We start from the raw sequence: 12060 nt of genomic DNA on the forward strand, positions 1-12060 counted from the left end.
AGGACTAAAAAGAAGCTCAGGGCTTAGATACTTGTGAGTGAGATAAGAGCCAATAACTCACTTAGGAGAGGTATGGAGAGAAGAAGACCCCTGAAAACAGCTGTCACCCTCCATGGAGGGACACAGTGCCCACGGGGAATGCCTGTGTCTTTCCCCTCTGGTCACCTCCAGTTCTCACCAGTATCCTGTGTTGGCAAAACCCAACTATGCCTTGAGGCACTGGGCATCATGGTGAGGGTGGAGAGTGGGCCCAGGAGGGCAGGCAGGGGACACGCTGAAGGCCACAGCCAGGTGGTGCTAAGAAGCCTGTCTTTCTGAGGCTGAGACAATGAAAGTGAGCCTCGGACTGGCGAAAAGGGGCACTCAGGCCCCTCTGCTTGAAGAGTCATCTGGCTTTGCCTCTCATCCCTAGCTGTTTCTCTACAGCCCCTCCCCACATCAGGAACTGGCACCTCCTAGCCCCCATGGCATTGTTGGATCACCTCTGGGTTTCCTCAAACCCAGATAACCCATCCTCTATCCCAGACTACCCACCCATCGCATTCCACTCACTCATCCCCAAATCTGGGTGCTTGGTTCCTACCTCCCATTTCTCGAACCATAAATTCTTTTCCTGTGGACAATGACCAAATAACACTTAGCCTCCCTCCCTCCCCTATTCCAATACCTTCCCCCGCATAAAACCCCATGGGGGGGGCTTTAAATCCATGTTAAATGCCTCCAGTGACTTCTCACTGCCCTTAGGTAGCACTGTCCTTTGTCCAGTGGCATCAGATGGTCTTGGAGGCCGTACTATGTGGCCTCCCACTTAGGATCCAGCTCTGTCCATGCCTCCCATCTCAGTCACAGAACTCTTAGGCTCCTTCCACCTCAGCCATAGGAACCTTAGACTCCTCCCAGATAAGCCACAGGGATCTGTGATTCTGTCACGGAGCTCAGTGCTCCCTCCCTCCTATGCCTGGCCTCTCCCTCTCACAGCCCACCACCCTTCCTATGCCTGGCCTCTCCCTCTCACAGCCCACTGACACCTATCCTCCCTTCATTTCCCTAGAGAAGCCTCTCTGATCATCACGCCACTCCTGCCTATGCTGCACCCTGCCCTGTAACCCTGCTTTGCCGCTGTGAGCACTCTGCTCTAACTGGTTCCCTGATGCCGTCCTCCCCCCAAAAGGGCAGAGAACATGTTTTCCTTTGCTATATTCTCAGCTGGTGCTCAGAAAGGCAGGAAATCCCCACAGTGTCCACACAGATGCCGCTGACATTGCTGAGCCTCAGTGCAGTGGGGTATGGACTCAGGAAGCAGAGTCTGCCCTGCAAAGTTACCAGTGCCTGGGCAGGCAGGAGTTACATGGAGACTTATGGCATATGTAGTCAGAAATAAAGGTGGCCACAGGTTCTCAGAGCCTGGGAGGGTCTGTCTTTGGCCCTATCAGGGGAGCGGAGTGTATAGAGCAGTCACTATCCGGCTGTCCTGAGGCCAAAAACTGGCTGCTAGAAGGCAAGTGCTAAGTTTCTGCTTCCTTAGAAATTTATAAATGAGTAAGTTTCCGATTTCTTGGAATTTTATACATTAGTAAAAAATACTTTATGAAAAACGACTGGAAGATTACAAGGACCAAAGTACAAAGGCTACAACAAAATACAGAGCCATAGGACTGGGGCTTGTGTTGTAAATTTGAGGGTGATGGCAGAAAGATGCTCGCAGTGGATGTTTACTATGTGTTGGATCCCCACACATGCATCTTATCTTAATTCATGCAAACATCACAACAACCCAGTGTTGCATGTGTGACAGACCTGCCACATGCACTTCTTACTGTGGACAAAAGGCTTTGGCAGACACTTCTCTAGCACTGCCCTTCCCAATAGTCAGGAGCCTGGTTACTCCAAACGTAGCCAGGACAAGTATATGGGTTGTAAGCATAGAATACAGGATGAATGACAAGCTGTATTATGAAAATGCAAGCAATCATGTTAACAGCATTTCTATTAACTGCATGTTAAAATCATGATAGTTTACATATACTGGGTTGAACAAATATATATTGTTAGAATTAACTTGGCCTGCAATTCTTTCTCAAGTCACTACTAGAAAATTCAAAATTACTTATGCGGCTGTTTCCGCTGGAAAGCACTGGTTGGAATGTTTTGCCAGGTATTTGTTCAGTTGACCACCCCTGTTGAACTGGAGTATGCCGCCCTCTTCCTGAGGTGCCTCCCTTCCTCACTCTCCTCCTGCCAGACACCCCAGAGCGGTACCTGCTTGGCACAGACTAAGGACAGGAGCTAAGGCACACAGGTTCCCTCACACTTGGTTCAGTTGTCAGGGAAGGTGCATGTGTCGGCAGACAGCTGGGACCTTGCGGGACAGTCCTGAAGTACAGAGGGAAGAGCTCACCATAACCTGAACATCCATCTTGGTGATGCCAGAGGCAGACAGAGCCCCACACATCACCTATCCAGCTACCTTGTTTTACAGTAAAGAATCGCAGGACCAGAAGGTTCTTTTAAGGTCACAGACAAGCAAGTAGCCAGGCCAGGGTGAGGACTAAGCCTCTGCCCTTTCAGTACCCATGGGTTTGGGTGTGGTTTCTTGTTCCGTCGGCTAGAGCCAGGACTCAGGAGCTGACCCTATCTGCTCTGGGGCACGTCTTTGAATGTGGTACTTCACCTTTCCTGTCTACTATCGTCATCTACCTAACGTGGAAAAAGGCAGATAAATCTTCCATGGTGCCTTGAAGGCCAGCATCAAAGGCACCCAAAGCCTCTTCTTCCTAGAATTCCTCAGGCACTTGTAAACCTTTGGCTGTTCTGGGTGGTGAAAGAATTAGGTCATACAGCACCCGCTCATGACACATGGAATGTCCATGTCATCAAGTGCTTGTTTATGCCTCGGGATGAGTGGCTGTGGTCCTGTGGACCGTAGGAAAGCTCAGACCATGTGGATCAACCAACAGAGTGGATCATGGAAACACTGAGACCTGACTCCTTCACTGGGATCTAAGGAGAATGGGTTGTTTTGTGTCATAGCCAGGGACTGCCAGGTAACACAATATGCTGCATCTGTCTCCAACCACCTACCCTTTAGTACACACTAGAAATATTTGCACAAGAAAGGGTCAAATGTCATCAAAACATCAAAACAGGCAATATCAAAAAAAAAAAAAAAAAAAAAAGGAAGCAAAAATCCTGAGTTAGGGAACTTGAGTTTCAGTCTGGCTGCCAACTATTAGGTCTCCCTGAGCCTCAGATTCCTCATATGATGGGCCAGAGAAACTGAGGTCCTCTCCAGCAGCCAGGTCTATGACCCCAGAACTTTCCTACGTTCACTCCCAGGGCAGCTGGGGGCATGGCATGATTCAGGAAGTCAAGCAGATGAGCTACAGTGGATGAGCTGCACTGCTGGGATATGAGAGTTCTGTGTTCTCTAACTGAGCTGGGGGTGAAGGTCAGCCAGGAAGCTGGAGTCCTAATAGAGAGGACCACTGATGTAGTGTTCAGGGCCTGGGTGAGTGGGGATATTACTTCCTTCAGGCTGCAACCAGTAAATGGGATGATGGCTCCATTTGCAAGAGTATGGGTTTCCTCTCACAGCCTTGGACAGCAGTCCTCAACCTTCCTACTGCTGTGTCCCTTTAATACAGTTCTGTGCGTTGTGGAGACCCTCAACTATAAACTTATTTCATTGGTACTTCCTAACTGTAATTGTACTACAGTTGTAAATTGTAATACGGATATCTGCTATGCAGGATATCTGACACGCAGCCCTCCAAAGGGGTTGCGACGCACAGGTTGAGAACCACTGACCTGGGCCATCCTACCCCTCTGTAGCCCAAGCCCCATCTCCACTACCACAGCAGCCTCCCTATGTACTGGTCAATGCAGAACCAAACTTCCTTCCCTTGAACACAGTTCTGCAAGGGCGGGCTTGGCACTCACAAGGCTGCTTGGTCTTGGGGAAGGCTCCTGATGGACCAGGGCTTTCAAGACTGGGTGGATTTCATGGACTAACCCAGGAGAGGCTGTAATCTGTTCTGTGATTAAGGAGACAGACAGCACCACTCCCAGCCTCCCGTGCTCAGACAAACAAACAATGTGCTCAGGACATTGATGAAAACCAGCTTCCTTCTCATGACTGACTCATGATGTCAGACGGGGCTGCCATGTTTCCTTTCTCTGCTGTCAGATGCCCAATGCAAGGCTGCACCAGGGTGGGAAAGCCTGGTGACAGTTGGCTGTTTTGTGTGCAGCTATGCTTGATGATTTCCTTAGGTCATTTCCTGGAGGAAGGACCTGGGATTCTGGCTTTCCTATTGGAGCAGCAAGAGTATGGGGCGGGAGTTGGAGACCTGGAGACCTGGCGGCTGATCTATCATCTCACTTTGACCGTTCATCCTTTCTCTAGGTGGCAGTTCCAAATCCATCAGATGGGGATTTGGTGTTCTCTAAGGATCTGGCTGGAGGTGGGAGTGGGGAGGGGTGTTCCAGGATCTCCTAGTGGATGGGCTGCTGCAAGGAGGGAGTAAAGTTTAGCTTGAGGGGATCATGGCCACCAGATGGGCCTAGGTTCCCAGGGCCATGTTTTCCCCTGAAGAGAGACTCCTACCTTCAGCGCCTCCATCCCTTACCTTGCCCCAGCCTGGAGCCTGTGACAGCCTCTTTTGCAGTCCCGAAGCCCAGCTCTCGGCAGACCACACTGGCAGACACCAGGTCCCACTTGTCATCGCAGACAGTTCCCCATTCTCCATTCTTGAGCACCTCCACTCGGCCCTCCCCGACCTGGGCTCCACCTCTCAGCCGCACCAAGGGTTGCTGAAGAGACACATGGTCCTGCTGAGTGCAGAAGGGACACACATCCTTCGAGCTGTCACTGCCCCACCCCATGGCCCTGCCAGATCCCCATAGCTCAGAGCCTGAATGTGCTCAGCTTGTTGAGGGTCAGCATGGCAAAACTTTCCTATGTAGATTCTCACGGGCCTCTGTCCTGGACAGCTAGGAAGGCCATCCAAGACCCTCATCAGCACATCACCCCTTCCCAGGCTTGGCTTCTAGATTCCAGCATCAGCTGCATCCTTCTAGCCCCAGCTCTGGAGCCCCCCCCCCCAACATTTAGAGATACATGGAGAAGTTTCTACCATCCAAGTCCACAGCTTCCAAGTAAATCTTCATTTTCCACAGCTTATAATAGAGATTTCCAGTCTAGTACTGCAGGGAGGCCCTTGGTAAGGAGCCAAATGCAAGCACTGACTCTGCTTGTAAAGCAGAGGGAGCCCACAGGAAATGGCAAGACACAGAGTGAAAGCAAGGGCCCTTATCAGGAAAGCCAGACCTAACCAGGACCTGACTCAGAGCAGGCAAGCTGCAAGGGATGAGGAGAGTCTTCCTAGTTAAGACTAACCACCATCCTACTCCAGAAGATGCAGCCTGTCTACACAGAGAGGGTGGAGATGGTAGCTTAGATGCCCCTAGTCTTACACTTCCTGTCTGGAAGCCTTAGCCCCTTTCTGGGGCTTCTGGAATTACACAGGACCCATTCCCTGCCAGATTCATGAAGCCTGTGGATTATGTCTTAAAGGATAGGAGTTGATTTCACCTGTCTACACAAGTTGCTTTGCTTGTTTCTATGCATGCGTACAAGCCTATGTTTGCATGCTCAATGCCCCTGTGTGTGTGTGAGAGAGAGAGAGAGAGAAAGAGAGGAAGAGTGAGAGAGAGAGAGAGAGAGAGAGAGAGAGAGAGAGAGAGCGAGCACGTTTGAATAAGTCTGCAGGGTTATGAGTCATGGCTGATACTCATTGGAAGGCTGTGAAGCCATGGTAGTCAGACCAGTCTAGATACCTGTTCTACTGTGACTTTAAGGTAGTCCACAGCCTGTGACTTCATTCAGGCCATATCCTGATGACCGGGGATCTGCCCGAAGGTGGCATGCTTCAAGTGTTCAAGCCCTCTGCCATCTTGAGGAACAAGGCACCAAGTAAGAGCCTCTCTCCAGTCATCTCTTGCTTCCCCACAATGACATCTGGGTGCTAGCCTTTCTGTGACACCACCCACATTCACAGGTTTCCCCAAGGACTGCTAAGCCTAGCACTAGTGGGAAAAATAAAGGAGGGTGGGTGGGTGTGAAACTCTCAGAGGCTTCGAAAACTTCCATTCTTTCTTTAGAAAACAAAGCACAGTGAGTAAAACCACTGGCTACAGCCTCTGTTGTCATCAGAAACGTGACCTCCTTCCCAAGCTCATGAGTGGATGCGGGGGCCCCTCACACTCACGTGGAGCTGCCATCCTGACCACAGCTGGATGGAGACAGACTATCAGATAGCCTAGCCACAGACGCTGGAAGTGGTCAGGTAGCGATCCAGCTGGCCACGGAGTGAAGACAGAAACCAAGGAAAATGTGAGGTCAGCCTCCCACTTTGTTCACTGGTTTGGTATGAGCTTGACTGCTTTGCTTTATAAAGCTCAGCAGAGGAATTCCAAAACAGTAGGATCTGGAACTCTAGCTGACAGGAGAGCTGGGGGGCCGGAGGAAGCAGGATGGGGCCTGCAGAACAAAGGGCATGCGAAGTGAGGGTTCAGAGCAGGGCCAGTTTGGAGCCCACAAATAGCACTGACCAGCTGTGCCTCTGACGCAGGGACACAGGTGTCTGATAAAGAAGTCACATCTCTGCCTATCCAAGGCACCTTAAGGGGACCGAGAAGGTCAGGCTAAGTTTCCCAGAAATGCCAGGAAGTTAGGAGGTCCCTCTAAATAATCCCCACAGACGGGGCTGGGCTCCCAGCATGCATTTCACTCCTCTCACTTACTACTAGGACTTTCATTCAAATCCTCCCAGGGTTATCACCACCTCCTTCCCTGCCTGCCTGTCTCTTGGGGCACCTCAGAAGTGGGTGCGGAAAAGCATAGGGTGGGTGGAAGAGAAGGGAGAGGCACTTTTACTGTTCCTCCAAATGCCCTCCCCCTGAAGGTTCCTTCCTCCCCCACTCCTTTCCCCTGGCATGAACTCACCCTGCAAACATGATTGTCTACTGAGGTTTTAAATGGCCTGGGACTTAGCCCGTGATGGAGGTTTCATCAGGCCTGTGACTGAACACCTGATCTATGATCACTCTGCCTCTCTGTGTGCATTAGCCATTTTCAGAAAACACACACACAGACACACACAGACACACACACACACCAAACATCTAATACCCAATAACACATAAGCATCCCAAACACATACAGACACATCTCCAGTACATACATATCCCTAACACACACACACACACACACACACACACACACACACACACACGGGGCGGAGGGAGGAGAGGGAGAGAAACAACAGAGGAAGGGAGGGAAAGCTAGAGACCCTTTCTTTCTCAGAGGGCTGCCTGTCCTGTTTGGTCATCTGTTCTGGGAATCAGTCAGTTGAAATGGAGAACTTAGTTCATGACCTAGTTCATATGGGAAGATGCCCCCACCCCAAGCCCAATTACTCTCACAGTGGCTCTCAACTTTCCTAATGCTGTGACCCTTTAACACAGTTCCTCTACTGGGTGGTGGTGGTTCACACACCTTTAATCCCAGTACTTGGGAGACAGAGGCAGACAGATCTCTGTGAGTTCAAGGCCATCCTGCTCTACAGAGTAAGTTCCAGGACAGGCAGGGCTACATAGAGAAACCCTGTCTCAAAAAACAAACAAAAACCAATTAACAACAAAAAATACAGTTCCTCATGTTGTTGTGATCCCCCAAAAACCATAAAATCATTTCATTGCTACTTCATATTGTAATCTTGCTAAGTAATGTAATTATCTGACATGCAAGGATATCTAACATGACCTTTGGAGGTCGCAACCCTCAGGCTGAGAACCACTGCTCTATACAAACCAGTGATTGGTTCCTGTAATAATAATGCGGCCAGTGGAGAGATGACTTGGGAATGACAGCGGCAGGTTTTCTAACCAGTAAAAACTTTGCAGTCAGCTTTTGTTTTTTTAAAATAAGCCATAATAGGTTAGAAACAACACAGCTGATGTCGTGTGCCTTTCAGAGTTGTATCCTGCCTCCTATAACTCCTGAGTCCTGGATGCATTTTCCTTCAGGAACTCAGCCTCAGCACAAGGTCCCTGGCTGGCTATTCCCTAACACTTGCTCATGCTGAACTAAAGAACAGAATACAAGGAGCCTGTGCTGGCCAACAATGGGGTGATTTCCTCGTGCGAAGAGCCACAGAGTGGGCTCTTTCCTGTTTCCCTTCTAATCATGAGGTATAGACCAAGTGCCTATACCTTTTGCCCAGTCCTTACCTCTGGCTTGTAGGCTTTCCGGAACCTTGAGGGCCCATCAGGGCTGAAGATCTGGCTAGGCACACAACTGACCACAGCTGGCTGCCCATTCTCACAGGTGGCATTCTTCACAAGGTCCCGGGACACTGGAGGGCCCAGCTTGCAGCTGGAGATATGAGCTTCAGTGCCCGTGCAGTTCATGGAAAACTGCCAGTAGCGCAGCTTCCTCTTCAAGGCAAATGTTCTGCAGGGAAAGGGAAGAGATGGGCAACCAGGGCATCTCAGCAGCCACCTGCTCCCTTCCTCTAGTAGTTAGTAGATCCAGTTCCTAGAACCCAGTCTCCCACTTACCGGGTCATAGGCATGCATCACCACTTGGGGCTTTATTTTTCTCTTAAAAGTGTAACAGTTAAAGAATCATGGTTTGGAAAAAAAAACCCCTCCCTTGAAGAAACAGCCAACTGGGTAAGATAAGTAAGCCAGACCCATGAAAACAGCATCAGTCCATTCAGGGTTAGAGCTCTTACAACCTAACTACCTCTTAAAGGTAGCACTTCTTACTACTACATTGCAACTTGTAGTAGAGGGGGACAGTCAAGACAGCATTATTGTGATGGTGGGTGAAGGTCAGAGACTGAGACTACTAGAGGAAGAACTATGCTGGGAGAGGCAATGGCCATGGCAAGAGTCTTGGTGCCAGGAGAAAGACCCACCTCCTACAGCAAAGACATCTTCCAGTTCTAGTAACTGACACTCACAGCTAAATCTACATATGCACATTTTCTGATGACTTAGAAGGGAGGGTTTACAGCCAGGAGTTACCATAACATTGCTGCATTTAAATGAACAAATGCGTGCAAAGCACTTGAAAACAGTGCACAGATCCCAGGGAGAGATTTTTGACAAGAATAAAAACTGTAGTGGTGACTTGAATGTGAAATGTCCCCCACAGGCTGTATGTTTGAACATTTGGCCCCCTGCTGGTGGCATTGTTTTGAGAGGCTGTGGGACTTTGAGGAGGTAGGGCCTCGCAGGAGGAAGTAGGTCTCCGCAGGACTGAGTCTCATCCGTGCCCTCTCTGTTGATCCACAGGGATGTGAGGAGCCCCAGCTCCAGTCACCAAGAACTCCACTATGCCTCCCCCTGTCCACCACAGACTGTAACCTCACAAAATGTCAGGAAAAAATTTCTTCCTTGAGTGCATTAGTTAGGTACTTTGTCACAATGACAAGAAAAGTAACTAGAGGACTGAGAGATGACTCAGTGGCTAAGAAGAATGTACTGCTCTTATAGCGAACCCAAGTTCAGTTACTAGCACCACACCATAACGCCAGCTTCAGAGGTATCTGAGGCCTCTGCAGGCAGGTACACACACACACACACACACACACACACACACACACACACACACACATTTAAAAGAAAGAAAGAAAGTAATAAAATGGCTAAAAGAGGGGAAACAAGCAATAAAAGGAAGGATTGGTCAGCTCAGCAGTTAAGAGCGCTGGTTGCTCTTCTAGAGGACTCAGGTTCAATAACATACCGCAGATCACAACTTTCTGTAACTCCAGTTCCAGGGGACCTGACACCCCCACACAGACACATACATAAAGGTAAAACACCAAGGCACATAAAATTAAAATGAGTACAACCTTTAAATTGCATTTAAAAAGAGAGAACTATCCTTGCTGAAGTGATGAGGACCATTTGCTGGAAGATTAGCTATGAAAAATCCTGGGGTCTAAAGAGGGTATGTGGGGAACGCCCCATCCTCTGAAGCTATCTGGAGTTTAGAGCCTGTGTTCTTGTCCCTGCTTGGCAGGACTCAGAGATGCTTGAGGAGGCCAGCAGCACAGCTGCCTGCTACCCCGGGGGAGGATGCTCTCTGGGCAGGAGACCCTCGGAGGGGCAGATGTGAAGTCTTGTCCTTACTGGTCCAGCTTCCTCAGAAACATCTGCTTTGTCTTGGGGTGAATGGCATGTGAACACAGAGGGTAGACAAATTCTTTAGGTGTCATTTTTGTCTCCCCTTTACCAAAACAATTCTGGTGCAGCTGTGGGTACAAACAGTCAAATATCTAAAATACAGACTTTATCAGGATGTGTGCTCACCACAGTGACATCATACAGTAGAGAGGTCCATGAGGGGGCTGTTAGGAATTCCAGAGCAGCTACCCCTCCCCACTTCCTGTAAGGCCCCTTGCTCTGAGAAACCTCACCTCCCTTCCACGCCTGAGAATACACTCAGGGGAACATGAGCTGTTCCAGGTCAGAGCACGGTGACCCCACTGCTGGTTTGGGAAAGTCATCTGTTTCCAGCTGTTGGTGAGCCCCACCCTCACTCAACCAGCACAGGGGCCGCCTCCGACCTGCTCCAGTCTTCCCCCAGACAGCCCTGCTTCTGTCTTACATCAGCTTTCTGGAATGTGCCGCCCACCACGACCCTCCACAGGCCTCCAGCAGCCAGAGCACCACCCCACCCCCATCCTCATTCACTTTCACAAGGTGGCTGAGCCGGCCCAAGAGAAGCCGAGATGACTTGAGGGGGAAGGAAGCATGGCCGCCCCCAGGCCTGGACAAGAGGCGTGACTAAGGCTGGGGGCAGCCTTCTGCCAAGTTCGAAGGCAGCAGGGCTGTAGCAGTTAATGAGCTGGAGTTACTCTGGAAGCATAGAGTCCCAGTGGCTCTCTCCAGCGAAGGGAAAGCTAGATTTTGTGAGAGCCTGCCAGGGACTCAGTGTGTCTGTTCTAACTACACTTTCTAAACCCCGGGGAATCATCACCAGGAAAGGATTGGGGTGTATTGGGTGCACGTGAGAAGAACTTTAGCTAAAACTCCTTCTTGGACTAGTGAACCATACATACACAATACTCTTGGGTCAGTTCAGAGCTTGTGTCCAACATTCCATGTAAGATCCAATTACTCCTTCCTTCCTGACACGCAGCCACCCAGGTACAGGGTCTCTTTGGAGAGGGCTGGGAGAAAAGCAGCATAAGGGTTTGGCACAAGGTACCCAGGTCCTTCCTGAAGGAGGCACACCTCCCTTTTGTTCTGGAATTCTGGGTCTGTAAACTGACCCAAGTCTTGGAATTGGTTAAGAGAGTGTGATAGCCCATTACTATCATTCAGGTTAGACCCCTCACTTGACCTAAGGCTTATCTGTTGGGACAACCAAAAAAGAATTTAGTCAACCTCATCCTCCTTCCAGGAGCATCATAATCAACCGAGTAACTATGGAACTTGTAAGACCTATAATCCATCAACTGAGTAACTCTAGAGCTTGTGAGTACCCATCAGCCACCAACTGAGTAAATCTGGAGCCTGTGAGGACCCATAGTCAATTGGATAACTCTGGAGTATGTGAGTACCCATAATCCATCAACTGAGTAACTCTGAAGCATTCTTTCCTCTTTGTGATGTAGAAAAGTTTCTATCCCCTTCCACCATTTTGGGGGAAGGTAGAAGAGGTTCTTGTCTCAGGAACTTCTGCTGGCTGTCTTATATCATACACAGAGTACTGGAGGCAGAAGCCCAAGCAGAGACCTTCATATAAATGCCCACTTTCCATGGCTTGCTTAGCCTGCTTTCTTATAAAACTTAAGACCATCTTCCCAGAGTTGGTACTACTGCCCACAGAGGTTTGGCCTTTCCACATCAATCATTAAACAACAAAAAAAAAAAAAAATGCTCCACAGGCATGTCCTGAGGGAATCTGGCAGAGATGGGGGAAGGGAAAAATGGGGCTGGTAAGAGCTGGTCTAAAAGGAATACTCTAGTAATCTCCAGGGC

The 12060-nt window shown here is 49.6% G+C and overlaps 2 protein-coding genes across 3 annotated transcripts in view; both read right to left on the reverse strand.

The window, feature by feature from the left end:
• The window catches only part of Reep4 (receptor accessory protein 4), an 816909-nt gene that overhangs the window by 796918 nt on the left and 7931 nt on the right, over positions 1 to 12060 (reverse strand). The gene's annotated exons all lie outside the window — the stretch shown is intronic.
• Loxl2 (lysyl oxidase like 2) overlaps positions 1 to 12060 on the reverse strand; it is an 84313-nt gene that overhangs the window by 23294 nt on the left and 48959 nt on the right. The window contains exons 5-6 of one of the 2 annotated variants that reach the window (XM_051195423.1): positions 8293 to 8515; positions 4629 to 4812 (exon numbers count right to left, since the gene is read on the reverse strand). In XM_051195423.1, coding sequence (XP_051051380.1) covers positions 4629 to 4812; positions 8293 to 8515 — 407 coding nt within the window. Of the gene's footprint in view, positions 1 to 4628; positions 4834 to 8292; positions 8516 to 12060 lie in introns of both variants that reach the window. The other variant, XM_051195422.1, reaches the window with a different exon arrangement.

This window comes from Phodopus roborovskii, unplaced genomic scaffold, assembly GCF_943737965.1.
Source record: "Phodopus roborovskii unplaced genomic scaffold, PHOROB, whole genome shotgun sequence".
NCBI classification, from domain to species: Eukaryota; Metazoa; Chordata; class Mammalia; order Rodentia; family Cricetidae; genus Phodopus; species Phodopus roborovskii.